The sequence below is a fragment of the Mixophyes fleayi genome, unplaced genomic scaffold, assembly GCF_038048845.1.
Source record: "Mixophyes fleayi isolate aMixFle1 unplaced genomic scaffold, aMixFle1.hap1 Scaffold_320, whole genome shotgun sequence".
NCBI classification, from domain to species: Eukaryota; Metazoa; Chordata; class Amphibia; order Anura; family Limnodynastidae; genus Mixophyes; species Mixophyes fleayi.
The window spans coordinates 15,399-34,819 of record NW_027447222.1 but is presented as its reverse complement, the minus strand read 5'-3'; the positions used below and the strand labels follow the sequence as shown (position 1 = coordinate 34,819).

At 43.1% G+C, this 19,421-nt stretch overlaps 1 protein-coding gene across 1 annotated transcript; it reads left to right on the top strand.

Moving 5' to 3' along the window:
* Nucleotides 1-301: 301 nt before the first annotated feature.
* ATRAID (all-trans retinoic acid induced differentiation factor) lies at nucleotides 302-18,498 on the top strand. Its single transcript, XM_075194374.1, has 7 exons — nucleotides 302-407; nucleotides 7,594-7,724; nucleotides 7,798-7,869; nucleotides 16,767-16,838; nucleotides 16,910-17,031; nucleotides 17,482-17,582; nucleotides 17,948-18,498. The coding sequence occupies exons 1-7, from the start codon at nucleotides 336-338 to the stop codon at nucleotides 18,050-18,052; spliced, it is 675 nt and encodes a 224-aa protein (XP_075050475.1). The 5' UTR covers nucleotides 302-335; the 3' UTR covers nucleotides 18,053-18,498.
* Nucleotides 18,499-19,421: the final 923 nt, after the last annotated feature.

The window sequence follows — 19,421 nt, the reverse complement described above, 5'->3', positions numbered from 1 at the left end:
TACTGTGTACAGTAAGGGGTTAATGACTGTGTGTACTGTGTACAGTAAGGGGTTAATGACTGTGTGTACAGTAAGGGGTTAATGACTGTGTGTGTACTGTGTACAGTAAGGGGTTAATGACTGTGTGTACAGTAAGGGGTTAATGACTGTGTGTGTACTGTGTACAGTAAGGGGTTAATGACTGTGTGTACAGTGTACAGTAAGAGGATAATGACTGTGATTATAGGGGGCGGCCATGATTGCTGGGTCCAGTCTCTGGCTCCAGTATAATGGCCGCTGTAGTTAAGTTCTGTTCTCTAGACAGCTGTATAGTCACATGACTGGGAGCTTGTAAGATGGCTGCGATGCTGATATGTCTGTACTTCCTGCTGATTGGTGTCCTGCAGAGAGCCCGTGCCCAGGAGCAGGTAATATATATATATATATATATATATATATATATATATATATATATATATATATATATATATATATACCTACACATATATACATACATACACTGTATGTACTGTGCTCTGTGTCTATCCCGCAGTCTCTGTATTATACCTCTAGATGGGCTCTGTGTCTATCCCGCAGTCTTTGTATTATACCTCTAGATGGGCTCTGTGTCCATCCCGCAGTCTCTGTATTATACCTCTAGATGGGCTCTGTGTCCATCCCGCAGTCTCTGTATTATACCTCTAGATGGGCTCTGTGTCTATCCCGCAGTCTCTGTATTATACCTCTAGATGGGCTCTGTGTCCATCCCGCAGTCTCTGTATTATACCTCTAGATGGGCTCTGTGTCCATCCCGCAATCTCTGTATTATACCTCTAGATGGGCTCTGTGTCTATCCCGCAGTCTCTGTATTATACCTCTAGATGGGCTCTGTGTCTATCCCGCAGTCTCTGTATTATACCTCTAGATGGGCTCTGTGTCCATCCCGCAATCTCTGTATTATACCTCTAGATGGGCTCTGTGTCTATCCCGCAGTCTCTGTATTATACCTCTAGATGGGCTCTGTGTCCATCCCGCAGTCTCTGTATTATACCTCTAGATGGGCTCTGTGTCTATCCCGCAGTCTCTGTATTATACCTCTAGATGGGCTCTGTGTCTATCCCGCAGTCTCTGTATTATACCTCTAGATGGGCTCTGTGTCTATCCAGCAGTCTCTGTATTATACCTCTAGATGGGCTGTGTGTCTATCCCGCAGTCTCTGTATTATACCTCTAGATGGGCTCTGTGTCCATCCCGCAGTCTCTGTATTATACCTCTAGATGGGCTCTGTGTCTATCCCGCAGTCTCTGTATTATACCTCTAGATGGGCTCTGTGTCTATCCCGCAGTCTCTGTATTATACCTCTAGATGGGCTCTGTGTCTATCCCGCAGTCTATGTATTATACCTCTAGATGGGCTCTGTGTCTATCCAGCAGTCTCTGTATTATACCTCTAGATGGGCTGTGTGTCTATCCCGCAGTCTCTGTATTATACCTCTAGATGGGCTCTGTGTCTATCCCGCAGTCTCTGTATTATACCTCTAGATGGGCTCTGTGTCTATCCCGCAGTCTCTGTATTATACCTCTAGATGGGCTCTGTGTCTATCCCGCAGTCTCTGTATTATACCTCTAGATGGGCTCTGTGTCTATCCCGCAGTCTCTGTATTATACCTCTAGATGGGCTCTGTGTCTATCCCGCAGTCTCTGTATTATACCTCTAGATGGGCTCTGTGTCTCTCCCGCAGTCTCTGTATTATACCTCTAGATGGGCTCTGTGTCTATCCCGCAGTCTCTGTATTATACCTCTAGATGGGCTCTGTGTCTATCCCGCAGTCTCTGTATTATACCTCTAGATGGGCTGTGTGTCTATCCCGCAGTCTCTGTATCATACCTCTAGATGGGCTCTGTGTCCATCCCGCAGTCTCTGTATTATACCTCTAGATGGGCTCTGTGTCTATCCCGCAGTCTCTGTATTATACCTCTAGATGGGCTCTGTGTCCATCCCGCAGTCTCTGTATTATACCTCTAGATGGGCTCTGTGTCCATCCCGCAGTCTCTGTATCATACCTCTAGATGGGCTCTGTGTCTATCCCGCAGTCTCTGTATTATACCTCTAGATGGGCTCTGTGTCCATCCAGCAATCTCTGTATTATACCTCTAGATGGGCTCTGTGTCCATCCCGCAGTCTCTGTATCATACCTCTAGATGGGCTCTGTGTCTATCCCGCAGTCTCTGTATTATACCTCTAGATGGGCTCTGTGTCCATCCAGCAATCTCTGTATTATACCTCTAGATGGGCTCTGTGTCTATCCCGCAGTCTCTGTATTATACCTCTAGATGGGCTCTGTGTCTATCCCGCAGTCTCTGTATTATACCTCTAGATGGGCTCTGTGTCCATCCAGCAATCTCTGTATTATACCTCTAGATGGGCTGTGTGTCTATCCCGCAGTCTCTGTATCATACCTCTAGATGGGCTCTGTGTCTATCCCGCAGTCTCTGTATTATACCTCTAGATGGGCTCTGTGTCCATCCAGCAATCTCTGTATTATACCTCTAGATGGGCTGTGTGTCTATCCCGCAGTCTCTGTATTATACCTCTAGATGGGCTCTGTGTCTATCCCGCAGTCTCTGTATTATACCTCTAGATGGGCTCTGTGTCTATCCCGCAGTCTCTGTATTATACCTCTAGATGGGCTCTGTGTCTATCCCGCAGTCTCTGTATTATACCTCCTAGATGGGCTCTGTGTCTATCCCGCAGTCTCTGTATTATACCTCTAGATGGGCTCTGTGTCTATCCCGCAGTCTCTGTATTATACCTCTAGATGGGCTCTGTGTCTATCCAGCAGTCTCTGTATTATACCTCTAGATGGGCTCTGTGTCCATCCCGCAATCTCTGTATTATACCTCTAGATGGGCTCTGTGTCTATCCCGCAGTCTCTGTATTATACCTCTAGATGGGCTCTGTGTCCATCCCGCAGTCTCTGTATTATACCTCTAGATGGGCTCTGTGTCTATCCCGCAGTCTCTGTATTATACCTCTAGATGGGCTCTGTGTCTATCCCGCAGTCTCTGTATTATACCTCTAGATGGGCTCTGTGTCTATCCAGCAGTCTCTGTATTATACCTCTAGATGGGCTCTGTGTCTATCCCGCAGTCTCTGTATTATACCTCTAGATGGGCTCTGTGTCCATCCCGCAGTCTCTGTATTATACCTCTAGATGGGCTCTGTGTCTATCCCGCAGTCTCTGTATTATACCTCTAGATGGGCTCTGTGTCTATCCCGCAGTCTCTGTATTATACCTCTAGATGGGCTCTGTGTCTATCCCGCAGTCTCTGTATTATACCTCTAGATGGGCTCTGTGTCTATCCAGCAGTCTCTGTATTATACCTCTAGATGGGCTGTGTGTCTATCCCGCAGTCTCTGTATTATACCTCTAGATGGGCTCTGTGTCTATCCCGCAGTCTCTGTATTATACCTCTAGATGGGCTCTGTGTCTATCCCGCAGTCTCTGTATTATACCTCTAGATGGGCTCTGTGTCTATCCCGCAGTCTCTGTATTATACCTCTAGATGGGCTCTGTGTCTATCCCGCAGTCTCTGTATTATACCTCTAGATGGGCTCTGTGTCTATCCCGCAGTCTCTGTATTATACCTCTAGATGGGCTCTGTGTCTCTCCCGCAGTCTCTGTATTATACCTCTAGATGGGCTCTGTGTCTATCCCGCAGTCTCTGTATTATACCTCTAGATGGGCTCTGTGTCTATCCCGCAGTCTCTGTATTATACCTCTAGATGGGCTGTGTGTCTATCCCGCAGTCTCTGTATCATACCTCTAGATGGGCTCTGTGTCCATCCCGCAGTCTCTGTATTATACCTCTAGATGGGCTCTGTGTCTATCCCGCAGTCTCTGTATTATACCTCTAGATGGGCTCTGTGTCCATCCCGCAGTCTCTGTATTATACCTCTAGATGGGCTCTGTGTCCATCCCGCAGTCTCTGTATCATACCTCTAGATGGGCTCTGTGTCTATCCCGCAGTCTCTGTATTATACCTCTAGATGGGCTCTGTGTCCATCCAGCAATCTCTGTATTATACCTCTAGATGGGCTCTGTGTCTATCCCGCAGTCTCTGTATTATACCTCTAGATGGGCTCTGTGTCTATCCCGCAGTCTCTGTATTATACCTCTAGATGGGCTCTGTGTCCATCCAGCAATCTCTGTATTATACCTCTAGATGGGCTGTGTGTCTATCCCGCAGTCTCTGTATCATACCTCTAGATGGGCTCTGTGTCTATCCCGCAGTCTCTGTATTATACCTCTAGATGGGCTCTGTGTCCATCCAGCAATCTCTGTATTATACCTCTAGATGGGCTGTGTGTCTATCCCGCAGTCTCTGTATTATACCTCTAGATGGGCTCTGTGTCTATCCCGCAGTCTCTGTATTATACCTCTAGATGGGCTCTGTGTCTATCCCGCAGTCTCTGTATTATACCTCTAGATGGGCTCTGTGTCTATCCCGCAGTCTCTGTATTATACCTCCTAGATGGGCTCTGTGTCTATCCCGCAGTCTCTGTATTATACCTCTAGATGGGCTCTGTGTCTATCCCGCAGTCTCTGTATTATACCTCTAGATGGGCTGTGTGTCCATCCCGCAGTCTCTGTATTATACCTCTAGATGGGCTCTGTGTCTATCCCGCAGTCTCTGTATTATACCTCTAGATGGGCTCTGTGTCTATCCAGCAGTCTCTGTATTATACCTCTAGATGGGCTGTGTGTCTATCCCGCAGTCTCTGTATTATACCTCTAGATGGGCTCTGTGTCCATCCCGCAGTCTCTGTATTATACCTCTAGATGGGCTCTGTGTCCATCCCGCAGTCTCTGTATTATACCTCTAGATGGGCTCTGTGTCCATCCCGCAGTCTCTGTATTATACCTCTAGATGGGCTCTGTGTCTATCCCGCAGTCTCTGTATTATACCTCTAGATGGGCTCTGTGTCTATCCAGCAGTCTCTGTATTATACCTCTAGATGGGCTGTGTGTCTATCCCGCAGTCTCTGTATTATACCTCTAGATGGGCTCTGTGTCTATCCCGCAGTCTCTGTATTATACCTCTAGATGGGCTCTGTGTCTATCCAGCAGTCTCTGTATTATACCTCTAGATGGGCTCTGTGTCCATCCCGCAGTCTCTGTATTATACCTCTAGATGGGCTCTGTGTCTATCCCGCAGTCTCTGTATTATACCTCTAGATGGGCTCTGTGTCCATCCCGCAGTCTCTGTATTATACCTCTAGATGGGCTCTGTGTCTATCCCGCAGTCTCTGTATTATACCTCTAGATGGGCTCTGTGTCTATCCCGCAGTCTCTGTATTATACCTCTAGATGGGCTCTGTGTCCATCCCGCAGTCTCTGTATTATACCTCTAGATGGGCTCTGTGTCCATCCCGCAGTCTCTGTATTATACCTCTAGATGGGCTCTGTGTCCATCCCGCAGTCTCTGTATTATACCTCTAGATGGGCTCTGTGTCTATCCCGCAGTCTCTGTATTATACCTCTAGATGGGCTCTGTGTCTATCCAGCAGTCTCTGTATTATACCTCTAGATGGGCTGTGTGTCTATCCCGCAGTCTCTGTATTATACCTCTAGATGGGCTCTGTGTCTATCCCGCAGTCTCTGTATTATACCTCTAGATGGGCTCTGTGTCTATCCCGCAGTCTCTGTATTATACCTCTAGATGGGCTCTGTGTCTATCCCGCAGTCTCTGTATTATACCTCTAGATGGGCTCTGTGTCTATCCAGCAGTCTCTGTATTATACCTCTAGATGGGCTCTGTGTCTATCCCGCAGTCTCTGTATTATACCTCTAGATGGGCTCTGTGTCTATCCCGCAGTCTCTGTATTATACCTCTAGATGGGCTCTGTGTCTATCCCGCAGTCTCTGTATTATACCTCCTAGATGGGCTCTGTGTCTATCCCGCAGTCTCTGTATTATACCTCCTAGATGGGCTCTGTGTCTATCCCGCAGTCTCTGTATTATACCTCTAGATGGGCTCTGTGTCTATCCCGCAGTCTCTGTATTATACCTCTAGATGGGCTCTGTGTCTATCCCGCAGTCTCTGTATCATACCTCTAGATGGGCTCTGTGTCTATCCCGCAGTCTCTGTATTATACCTCTAGATGGGCTCTGTGTCCATCCAGCAATCTCTGTATTATACCTCTAGATGGGCTCTGTGTCTATCCCGCAGTCTCTGTATTATACCTCTAGATGGGCTCTGTGTCTATCCCGCAGTCTCTGTATCATACCTCTAGATGGGCTCTGTGTCTATCCCGCAGTCTCTGTATTATACCTCTAGATGGGCTCTGTGTCTATCCCGCAGTCTCTGTATTATACCTCTAGATGGGCTCTGTGTCCATCCAGCAATCTCTGTATTATACCTCTAGATGGGCTGTGTGTCTATCCCGCAGTCTCTGTATTATACCTCTAGATGGGCTCTGTGTCTATCCCGCAGTCTCTGTATTATACCTCTAGATGGGCTCTGTGTCTATCCCGCAGTCTCTGTATTATACCTCTAGATGGGCTGTGTGTCTATCCAGCAGTCTCTGTATTATACCTCTAGATGGGCTGTGTGTCTATCCCGCAGTCTCTGTATTATACCTCTAGATGGGCTCTGTGTCTATCCCGCAGTCTCTGTATTATACCTCTAGATGGGCTCTGTGTCCATCCCGCAGTCTCTGTATTATACCTCTAGATGGGCTCTGTGTCCATCCCGCAGTCTCTGTATTATACCTCTAGATGGGCTCTGTGTCCATCCCGCAGTCTCTGTATTATACCTCTAGATGGGCTCTGTGTCTATCCCGCAGTCTCTGTATTATACCTCCTAGATGGGCTCTGTGTCTATCCCGCAGTCTCTGTATTATACCTCTAGATGGGCTCTGTGTCTATCCCGCAGTCTCTGTATTATACCTCTAGATGGGCTCTGTGTCTATCCCGCAGTCTCTGTATTATACCTCTAGATGGGCTCTGTGTCTATCCCGCAGTCTCTGTATTATACCTCCTAGATGGGCTCTGTGTCTATCCCGCAGTCTCTGTATTATACCTCTAGATGGGCTCTGTGTCTATCCCGCAGTCTCTGTATTATACCTCTAGATGGGCTCTGTGTCTATCCCGCAGTCTCTGTATTATACCTCTAGATGGGCTCTGTGTCTATCCCGCAGTCTCTGTATTATACCTCTAGATGGGCTCTGTGTCCATCCCGCAGTCTCTGTATTATACCTCCTAGATGGGCTCTGTGTCCATCCCGCAGTCTCTGTATTATACCTCTAGATGGGCTCTGTGTCCATCCCGCAGTCTCTGTATTAGTCAGTCCTGTGCTCTGGAACTGACCACTGTCTGTCTATGACTTGCTCCTGCATATATTTTCTCAGGTGAAATCCAATTTCTACAAAGTTGTCTTTTATAAGCGCGATTGGGGATTAGCTGCGGGCAGCCATCCTTAGACTGGTTAGACTGCAACCAACAGATGGTTTATGGAGAGAATAGGATATTTACTTATAGATCCTTTATCTTATCTTTGAAGAACAGGATTTATCGGGAAGTGTAGTAATGGGTTTTGTCTCTGTCTCCAGATTTGCTTGTCCTGTCCTGGAGAGCTGAGAAACTCCTCTGAGGTTTCCCACCGATGTACGTTAATCCCTGGAGCAAGAATTGTGGGCCGCTGTTGTGTTACTCAGCATGCGGAGAGTGATGTGATTATAGGGTACGTCCTGGCCATCTATGTGCATGAACTCTGTAGGACTGAACCTCCTTATCAATGTTATATTGTCCTGCAGGTTGGACCTCTGGAACTGCTCTATCTCTCATCTGGACCCCAACGTGCACCTGACAGCTGCTGCTGTCGTTATGTGAGTGTTAGAGTGGAAATGTATGATTATTGATTTAATATCTATCATGTGCTAAGCTTTAGATGCTAATATGTTATGCTATGACTTTAAGAGAAATTAAGCAGATATTATTTTCAGTTTAAAAAGACAAATTATTCAAGGTTGGCCACGCAGCGCCATGTTTCCATCAACGAAAACATTCCAAGAACATGTAGTAAAGTTCTTGATAAGATAAAACCCAAGGACTCAAAGATGGGGGCAGCACAAGGATATTGGCAAAAAGCCTGGAAAGAGATAACACACAAAGAAGAAAGAGTTGTTTGATCTTTGATGTAAAACTGAAATATATATATTGTTAATTGATTTTCTCTCATTATTTTACTGTCTTATAATTGGTTGTTCAGAATCTATACCCCTAGACTTACATGTATAAAAATAAGCGCTGAAGTGGTCTCAAATTGGAACAGAATAAAGCTGCTCAGCATTATATCATACAGGTGTTGAGTATTTTCTGTTCACCAGTCGACTGAAAACAAAGAAAGATCTGACTGACATTGAAGGTGCTTGATAGAAGTATCGGTGAACCCCGATACCCCAACATTTCTGGGGGCTCGTCCGGGATGCTCCAATATCTCCACACCTGACGCCAAACTCCACTGATGTCCAGAGAACTGCTGAACTAAATCCGGTGAGTAAGAAAAGTGTAGATTTCTACCTTCTTACTCAGTTCAGAATTTCTTTGTATGTCTAAGGAAAGTCAGTTGAGGTGATTAGAGGGTATTCTATGAACCCAATGTACAGTCAGAGGAAAGGATAATGAAATGATAAATGTATGGATACTGTAGATTATGATGGATGTAGACAATTTTAGTTAGAAGATAAAAAGAGAGTTGAATGTAAGAATTGTACCTGCTGCATTGTTCTGAGAAAATATTCAGGTTGCAAGGGACCTAGACTAGAGTGTGTTACAACTACAAATGCATATTACGGTTTTGTAAGTAATGAAAAAGAACTATATTTTACGTTAGGGTGCATTTGAATGAAGAAATACTACATATTGGCCACAAAATCATATGTTACCAGATTATAAACCTATATGTCCATACACTGACTTGAGGGGAAGAATCGGATCAGCCATAAGTGCCAGCCTTTTAATCTACAGCCAATAAAACTCACATCTGGTGTTCCTATGGCAGACTAGGAGGTAAAGGATTAAAGATACTTACAGTCTGTACAAAGGGGAAAATTGTATTACCTTATTCCACTTATAAGACATTGTATCCCAGATACTGACAGTACTGTGACCAGTAACCCAGTAAATGGGGGCACAGAACAGTAAGATGCCTACTATAGGCAAGCCTATGGATATAATGAAAAAGAGAGAAGGTAGTAAAGCTCTTAAAAGAATTCATAAAGTACTCAAGAGAGCAGGATTTCCCCCAGAAGGGACATTAGACTTAGAGAAATGGTATGGGTTTTATTTGAATAATAAAGAATGGATAAAAAGGCTTGGCTAGGAAGATCAGGTCAATGTGTGGATATGCTAAATGTATGTTTGATCCTGCGCAGCTGAATGAGTGAGATGTGCCCCTCCCTTATTCTGTGTAAAAGATTTCAGTGTGTTGAGATAAGAAGCACTCTGTTTTTTGTTATCTGACAATGTATGTAATGCTGATAAAATATGTCCGGAGTGCTGAGTGATAATGACATGTTGAGGCTAACTTGTATTTAGTCTAATGCTGGGACTTGTAGTTCCACAGCAGTAGGCTGGAAGGTATCAGCTGATTTTTCTTTCTCTGTATGTGAGTTTTGTCTCCGTCTTACTTCGTGTGAGGGAGATCTGTGTTTGTCTGTCTTGTCTGTTTTTTGCTTTTTTTTACAAAAGACATGTTTCAAGGTTAAAGAAGTTGTACATTTGTAAATAATATAATGCCTGCCTGCTTAATTCTAAGCTTTTAAAGAGATGCATAACAAGTGTTGAAATGTTTTGGTCCGTCATTACACGATTCAGTGGACGGACAAGTTGGCTGGGGTCCAACAAGCCGTTTCTGTATTTGAACAAAATAATTTTGTTTCTGAAATTTAAGAAAAATAGCTTTCTCTTTAATGAAGTTGAGAATTGTGGGAGTGAGCTTTACATGAAGATATATATTACAAGCTGTTTTTATCTGTGTGAAAATGGCGCTGATAAATGTTCTCAGAAATCAGGAGGGTTTGTTATGCCCATAAAGAAATGTTACGAGATAAAATGTCGTCTGTGAGCGAGAATTGTGAATATATATTTGTACTTTAAACATGGAAATCACAGAATCTGGAAATATGTGTGAATATTTGGTTTACAAAGAGATGATGAGAAAGGAGTGGCTTTGAACACTCGCCCAGGTCTCGTCACTTTGACATTCCCTGTTTGTGAGATTAGGGACTGCCCTTTGAGGAAATCAGTTTTTCATTGTATGGAACGCATAGCGTCACAGTTAAGCTACAAAGAGAAACTTTTAAACAAGTGTCGTATTAGCAGCTGTTCAATGTGAATTAATAACAGTTACTGTAATTCCTAGTGAATAAATGTTAATCTCTATGCAAAAGTTTTTTTCTTCACAGAAGCTCTCCAGCTACAAAGCACCCTTTCAATCCAGATTGAATTTATCCAACTTCCAATGAATAGAAGTTTGCAATGTTTTGATCCACAGCTACAACAGACATAAGTAAAAACTAATCAAGAATTTAAAAACCGTAGACTCTGCTGAGTAATGATTACCTTGTTTTGGAAAGAGATATTAGAGTTTATGTGCTATTCGCATAGCAAATGCATGAACCAGATGGTTTTTCTGTATGTGCAGAAAGCAAAAGGTTTTTATTTTTATCCTCATAACAATTTTTAGTCAATCAGTGTTGTAAACGCATTCACTGCCATTATTTACTGTGCTATAATAGTAGTATACTGCAAGTCCTTCTTTGTATCGTGGGTATGGTAATGCATTGATGGGAATTCAATATTTGTACGGAAATGAAAAAGATTTAAGACTTTATGAGCTATTATCTGTGTTTTTGCATTAGCATTTCTGGGTGATAGTAAGACATTTACACTCTCCACTGAGCAAAACCAAATGTTTAACCAGTTTTAAGCTAAAGCAACTTCAGCACCAGCACTGGCTTTGCCAGATTGTGACAGCGCTACTCAAGCACACGAAGTTGAAGGTTTTACTCGAGATAAAGCCCAACATCGCAGACTGTTTAAGACCATATTCCTTAATGACCTTTCTGAAACATATCATCAACAATTGTTCCTTATAAGACCAGAAGCAGCAACAATGGAAATGCAATCCATGCTCCAAGTCCTAGAAGGTATAGAAGACCGGGAAAAGGAGAAGCAGAGGAAAGTCAAAGACAAGTCCCAAACCGTTCATGTGGTTCAAGAAAATCAAGACTGAAGGTTCGTACAGACACAAGAGGTGCACCTGAGCAATAAATAAAGGAAAAAGAAAACATGACTCTGGAAGAAATGAAAAAGCAAGGAGTTTGTTTCTTTTGCAAACAGAGAGGAAACATGAAAAGAGATTGCAATAAGCATAAGAAATGGCTGGAAAGAAGAAATCAACAAGCTACAGACCAACAACTGGCACTCCAACGTACCTCCGGCTCACATATAACCAAACTCTGAAAGATGACTTAACTAAAGGCCTAATGAATATCATATTACCCAATGGTCAAGAACGTGAGTGTCTAATTGATACTGGAGCAAGCCACACTGTATTAAGAAAACAGGAGGTACCTCAACAACTATTAACAGAAATTGATTTACCTGCTACAGGCCTAGCAGGAAAAGAAGTAAAACTAACAGAAAGTAAACCAGTTACACTTTTAGTAGGTGAAGAGACAATTGAAGTACCAATACAATTTCTCACTTCCTCATCTTGTCCCTATAATCTGTTGGGAGCAGATGTACTTTCAAAGATACAAGCCAGCATCAAATACACCCCAACTGGAGTAAAACTCACAAGTCAACTCCCATCTCCAGTCCAAGAAGAGCTTACAGCAGCAATCTAGATGCTAGAGCAGATGAGCACATGTCACAAGGATAAGACTGTTAATCTACCAGATTGGCTGAACATAGTACCAGACAAGTTATGGTCCAAAGGAAAACACGATGTGGGCACACTTAAAGTAAATCCTGTAAAACTGACACTAAAGCCAGGAACACATCCTGTCTCAATTAAACAGTACCCACTTGCTGCAGCTCAAACCAAAGCGATCTCAGAACAAATACAAGAATATCTACAAATAGGGGTGTTAAGAAAATGTCGCTCTCCTTATTCTACACCCCTATTCCCAGTAAAGAAACAAGATGTCGGACAAGGGGGTGCAATACTGGATGGTTTATGACCTAAGGAGGTCAACAAAAGACTTCTGATCAACACTCCCATTGTACCCAACCCCCACACTTTGCTTAATCAGATACCGCCAAATGCAAAATGGTTTTCAGTAATTGACTTGACAAATGCTTTCTTCTCAGTCCCAATCACAGAAGATAGTCAACTCCTTCTAGCCTTCACCCATGATGGAAACCAATATTGTTGGACAAGACTCTCTCAAGGAGGAGCCACCAGCCTATCAGAATTTTCAGAAGCAATGGCACTAATTCTCCAAGGATGGAGGCCTATCAATCCAACTACTCAACTCATTCAATATGTAGATGATCTCATGGTGGCTGCGGAAGCTGAAGAAGAATGCAAAGCAGAAACACTGTCATTACTTTGTTTTCTGGCCGAACAAGACTGCAGAGTATCACCAAGCAAGTTGCAACTAGTACAGGAAAAAGTAATATTCTTAGGACATTGTATCTCTGCAAGAACCAGACATCTTACAACTGAAAGAGTTAAAGTTATACGAGACATGAAGACACCAAAAACAGTCAAAGAAATCAGAGCCTTTTTGAGACTCCTCGGATATTGCAGAGAGTGGATTCCTTCAGCTTCAATTCTTATGCAACCACTGTATGAATGCTTGAGGAAACAACAGGGAACAGAACCACTCAATATAACTGAAATAGAGAATGCAGTGCAAGCCCTGAAACACGCCATCTCTACTGCACCAGCACTTGGACTACCAGGCTACCTGAAACCTTTCACATTGTTCTGCCATGAGCAGTCAGGACATGCTCTAGGAGTCCTCACACAGAAACATGGAACGAAGCAAAGGCCACTGGCCTATTATTCTGCACAACTCGATCCAGTTATAAGAGGTTCTCCATTATGTATACAAGCAGTAGCAGCAGCAATACTGAAAGAAAAGGTAGCAGATATGGTATTGGACCATGCACTTATTACTCAAGTTCCACATGCAGTCACAGAAATTCTTAATCAAGCAAAAACAAAACATTTGTCTGCAGCTAGACTAACTAAATATGAGGTAGCCTTGCTCAGCGCCTCACATGTAACAATTACCAGATGCACAATCCTCAATCCAGCAACCCTGCTCCCCATTGATGATTCAGAAGAGGGGAGTAAGGGGAGTCGCAAAGAAGATGAATCATCAGACAGGGGATATGAGGACCTGAGTGAAGTGTCTGAAGAAGAAAGTGAAGAAATACACACACAAAAATTTTCACATGATTGTTTGGAACTTATGAAATTAGAGACTTCAGCTTTGCATAATGTCACTGACACACCACTTTCAGATGCAACCCTAACTCTTTATGTAGATGGATCTAGATACTATGTGGATGGAGTTCCATATACAGGTTATGCCATCACAACTGAGGAAGAGGTGCTTGACTCAGGAACACTGTCTAATGGAGCATCAGCACAAGAAGCAGAATTGATAGCTCTAACTAAAGCTTGTGTATATGCAGAAGGACAAAAAGCCAATATATATACAGATTCACGTTATGCCTGGGGAGTGGCGCATGACTTCGGTCCCATTTGGAAAAGCAGAGATTTCCAAGGATCAAATGGAAAACCCATCAAACATGCAAACTTGATTAATGAACTGTTTAGAGCATTGAAACTCCCTAAACAAGTGGGAATTATAAAGGTTCAAGCTCACACTAGAGAACAAACTCCAGAAGCAAGAGGAAATAACTTTGCAGATCAAGCAGCAAAAAAGGCAGCCCCCCAACCAAAGAATACTACATTTCTTGTAGACTCAACAGAAGGTGACACAGACAAATTTAAATTCTCAGACCTATAAAGCTTTAAAGACTTTCAGAAACAAGCAACAAAGGAAGAAAAGAATAAGTGGGAAAAAGAAGGTGCACAGCTTGATGAGCAAGGAATATGGTCAAAAGAAAATAAATGGTGCCTACCAAGAGCCTTATACCCAGTAATGACTCAGATTGCACATAGACAAGTACAACATTCCAAAGAGGCAATGACTAATAGGGTATGGAAAAATTGGATTGCCCCTGGATTTAACTGTGCGGACACAAACTATGTGGCAGCTTGCTGGATATGTGGAATACACAATCCAGGGCAAAGAGTAAAGACCCCAGGAGGAAGCATTCCAAAGGCTTTCTATCCCTTTCAGAGACTTCAGATCGACTATATACAACTTCCTAAATGTGGTACCTACGAGTATGTGTTAGAAGGAAAAGCTACTGCTAAAAACACAGCAAAGAAATTAATCTCAGAAGTCATCTATAGATATGGCATACCTGAAGTTATTGAATCAGATAGAGGTACAACCTTTACAGGAGAGATAACGAAGCATGTAATGAAGAACTTGGGAGTATCACAAGCTTTTCACACTCCTTATAGGCCACCAGCAGGTGGGAGGGTAGAAAGGCTTAATGGTGACATTAAATTGAAACTACAGAAAATGATGCAAGAAACCAAAAAGACTTGGTTAGAATATTTACCAATAGTTCTGTTTAACATTAGAACTACACTTATGAAGAGACACAGGTTTAGCACCAAATGAGATACTGTTTGGCACAGCACACAGAACAGGCTGTTATTTTCCATAGCAACTACAGCATGTACGTGGTGATTTGTTGAATTATGTTGCTTTATTACAGAAACAACTAACTGAAATACATGGTCAAATGTTCTCCTCCATTCCAGACCCTAATTTTGATACATGTACCCATAAACTGCTATCTGGGGACTGGGTGGTCATAAGAAAGCACATCAGGAGACGTCTTGAACCCAGATATAAGGGTCCTTATCAAGTCCTGTTGATGACTCCCATGTCAGTGAAAGTACAGGAAAAAGACACCTGGATTCACGCATCACACTGCAAAGTCTTCAAATCAGGGGAGTCTTGTTCTGATAAATAGAAATGTACTGTCTTATGGTATTGATATGTCTTGTCAGAATAGATGTGACTGACGTAGGGATCAAGGCCTCCCTAACCCAGTGTGAAACAGACAGATAAGTGACAAATTGCCTATGTCACTGTGAGAAACAGATGGGAAGGAGTGCTCAACAATTTGCACTCATAGGAGAATAAACTTTTAAAATGCCTTTGTAAATACTTAACCTCATTGCCAAAGTTGTCAGCAATGATTCATTTTGAATATTGGAAATATTGCCATTAGTAGCAAAGGGTTTGGCAATCCAGCTCATTGTATATGTGGTAGAGAAAATTGTTATATGGCTGATTAAGAAATTACTGACACTTGATTGTTGTTCCTGCAGGAAAAATAATGAGCTTCCAGAACCAGTAATGATCACAGAAATTTCTACAAGTTTAATGTCTGAGACAAACAGTGAACATTATCAGCAATGGTCAACAATCAAACCAAAAACCTGCACAGTCTGCAACAAGAGATTGACAGTGACCATCGAGAAACCAGAAAAAAAATTGATGTCCTATTCATTAGTGGGACATATTTGTTAATGAATCTTATTCCATATAGAAAGCAATGAATATTTTGATTCATCCATTGATACTAATTCTTCTTGTACTAACTATAATGATTATATGCAACTGCTACTTAACATGTAATACAAGAAAGCTTTTGAATAGATATCAGCAAAGTATTCCCCTCTATGCACCGAGATAAAACATTAAGTAGGGAAAGAAAAGTTATGGTGATAAAGTACCAGAGATATGTGCTTAATGAATTCTTGTTCTAATCATATGGGGTCCTTATGATACCATATGTTTAAATGTAGGTACTAACTGTCTTCTGCTGAGTATCGCCATGACTGATAGGTAGAGGTTAATAGTTGATATTTAATCAAAGAGGGGAATGTTAGAGTGGAAATGTATGATTATTGATTTAATATCTATCATGTGCTAAGCTTTAGATGCTAATATGTTATGCTATGACTTTAAGAGAAATTAAGCAGATATTATTTTCAGTTTAAAAAGACAAATTATTCAAGGTTGGCCACGCAGCGCCATGTTTCCATCAACGAAAACATTCCAAGAACATGTAGTAAAGTTCTTGATAAGATAAAACCCAAGGACTCAAAGATGGGGGCAGCACAAGGATATTGGCAAAAAGCCTGGAAAGAGATAACACACAAAGAAGAAAGAGTTGTTTGATCTTTGATGTAAAACTGAAATATATATATTGTTAATTGATTTTCTCTCATTATTTTACTGTCTTATAATTGGTTGTTCAGAATCTATACCCCTAGACTTACATGTATAAAAATAAGCGCTGAAGTGGTCTCAAATTGGAACAGAATAAAGCTGCTCAGCATTATATCATACAGGTGTTGAGTATTTTCTGTTCACCAGTCGACTGAAAACAAAGAAAGATCTGACTGACATTGAAGGTGCTTGATAGAAGTATCGGTGAACCCCGATACCCCAACATGAGTATGCCTGAGAGTACCATCCTTGCATTATAGCTGGTATCAGGAGAGCCTTAACAACGTATTGTATTTACTGTACTGACAAGTGTAATGCCGATATGGTGAGACTGCTGAGAACACTTAGTACAGTACTCTGTCTTCTCTCTGCAGAGACTTCTCCCAGAACCCTCTGCAGGAGCTGTCCACAGGCTTCTTCCTGGGACTTACCGGTCTGCAGTACGTGTAAGTATCAGTGCATCTGTATCCGTCCTGTCTGGCCTGTAACAAAGGGTTAATGTTTTATCTCCCGTCAGAGCACTGCCCCTAAACATCAGCTGCCCGGGAGGTGAGGATGTGTGGGAGAGCGTGAGGACCACCACGGGGGCTCAGATCTGTGAGGGGCAGCGAGATGGGTGCAATAATACCGGAGGCGCTGGTAAGAGACATACGCCAGATACCGTGACATGTGTACACATCATATAGAAGGCGTGTTACAAAGAGCACATAGAGATGTGTATGTATCACATTAATAAGGATCCGTAGGTACAGGCAGGACCTCAGTATCCTCTCTCCAGAGCTGCGCTGTCAGAGGACGTGTGTATACTTCTAGGGAACCACTGATATTAAGAGGTAACATATTGCAGCTTTTATGGAGAAAATAAAACAGGTTATAGAATTATGTTGTTTTTATTTGATGAGGATTCAGAAACGGTTTATGATGAAAACCTTGTAAAAGGCTGCTGACAGCGGAGGGGGTGCGAGGGGCTCTGACGGGCGAGAGTCAGAGGGTGCTGAGGGTCGGACAGCTGGTTATATGTCATACGGGGTTGGTGACGGGAATCGTGTAACATATAACATGTGAGTGAATGAATCTGTCTCTTCTCAGCCTTGCTGTGTCCGGAGAACTCGCTGTGCGCTCCTGATGGACCGGGGTACACGCAGTGCGTCTGTGCACCGGGATTTTTGGGGTACAAGTGTCTGAGACAGGTGAGAAGTTTCAGAAAGGACAAGTGGTGACACTGGGGGTGGTGGGAAGTGATAGGAGGATTTGGGCAATAACAACACAAATACGTATGAATATGTGTAGTAATGTATGACCTACCAACGCCAGTCTACAGGATCTGTCGTACTCAGTAACCTATCAGTACATAGTAACATATCAAGTCTGCTCTTTCTGTAAGGACAGTGATGTATATCTGGTGGAGGGGTGGGAGGGTGGGGGCCGCGTGCCTGGTAAGGGGGGGGCGGAGGGCGGAGGGCAACAGTGATGTATGTCTGGTGGAGGTGAATTCTGCTGAGAAAACAAGAATATTTAGTTTTGGAGTAACGTTCTGTAACTCTTCTCCCTGCAGGGGTCATTCCCCATACTAATGTTTTCGGGGATCCTGGCGTCCGTGACAGTCAGTCTGTCCGTCCTGCTGTGGTGTACTCAGCGCAGGAAGGTGAAAGATCACTAGGATGGAGCCCGTTCTGGACTGACGTTCTAGGTGATCAGACCATGTTCTTCACACTACAAGCTCCACCCTGATGTCCAGCTGGACGGGACCTTCTGTACTAGATTGGGGTCTGTGTGAGATGTGCCGGTATACACTGCCTTCCTGTTGTTCATATAACGGAGATCTCCTGGTCATACACTGGATCCATCTCCTGCTGGGACCTGGCAGATTGCACTACAGAATAAACGTTGGGCTCATATCAGTGTAGGGCAGGCGGATCCGGCTTTATCTGTCTCCTGATCATGCTGTTGTTCCTTGTCATTGGTTATAGGGTCTGTAGAGGCGGGGAGGGGTACGATTAGGGAGCCCTATGTAGTATATATGAAGATGTGTATATATAACATGATAATTAAGTCTCGTATTTCTGAGTGATTTCAATCTAATGTCAAATTAAATCTTTCCTTAAAGTCTGTTTGTGATATTTTTATCTTTATTAAAATGTTACAAGTTTTCCACCTCTGTTGTGGTCTTTTGATTCAGTATAATCTTCTTTTTATACACGACTTATGTAAATGAATATAATCCCCAGCATTCATATAACTTCCTATATTGCATTTATTATGTATCATTTTCTAGAATTGTGGAGCTAAGTATTTTTAGAGACTTTAGGATGAATATATGTTCAGTATATTTTTTTTTTTGGAATACTTCTGTAAATTATACAAAACCTGTCTTTCATTGTACAATATTAATAAAATGCATCATGTGTCCATGTTATGGAGTCTGATGTGTGATGTGGGGCAGCACGGTGGCTCAGTGGTTAGCACTTCTGCCTCACAGCTCTGGGGTCATGAGTTCAATTCCCGACCATGGCCTTATCTGTGTGGAGTTTGTATGTTCTCCCTGTGTTTGCGTGGGTTTCCTCCGGGTGCTCCGGTTTCCTCCCACACTCCAAAAACATACTAGTAGGTTAATTGGCTGCTATCAAAAATTGATCCTAGTCTCTACCTGTCTGTCTGTCTCCCTCTCTGTCTGTCTGTATGTGTGTGAGTGTGTGTCTATATTAGGGAATTTAGACTGTTGACAGGATGGACCTCCTATGCCACCATTTGTTGTTGCTGGGTTTGCCTTGCCACCGTCCCTTTTCTTTATCCCAAATTGCACCACTCCTGTCGCAGTAGGAGGAGCCTGCGGCCACCACTCAGCTCCTACACCGGTGCCTAGAGCCGATTCCTACTGGGTAACTCTCGCTGCTAATGTACCCTCCTCACTGGGCACCTGGGCTGGTACCGCTGACCTCTTCATTTAGATCAGGGTGCTGTGGATGGTTCCCCCCCCTGGCCTATCACACTGGCCAGAGCCGCAGGTAGTGGACACAGCGTTGGTACTG

Excerpts from the sequence above, each read along its gene's own strand:
- ATRAID (XM_075194374.1), top strand. The coding sequence starts at position 336 with ATGGCTGCGATGCTGATATGTCTGTACTTCCTGCTGATTGGTGTCCTG. Across the intron at positions 7,870-16,766 it reads ACAGCTGCTGCTGTCGTTAT|AGACTTCTCCCAGAACCCTC; the intron begins GTGAGTGTTAGA and ends TTCTCTCTGCAG. Across the intron at positions 17,032-17,481 it reads CAATAATACCGGAGGCGCTG|CCTTGCTGTGTCCGGAGAAC; the intron begins GTAAGAGACATA and ends GTCTCTTCTCAG.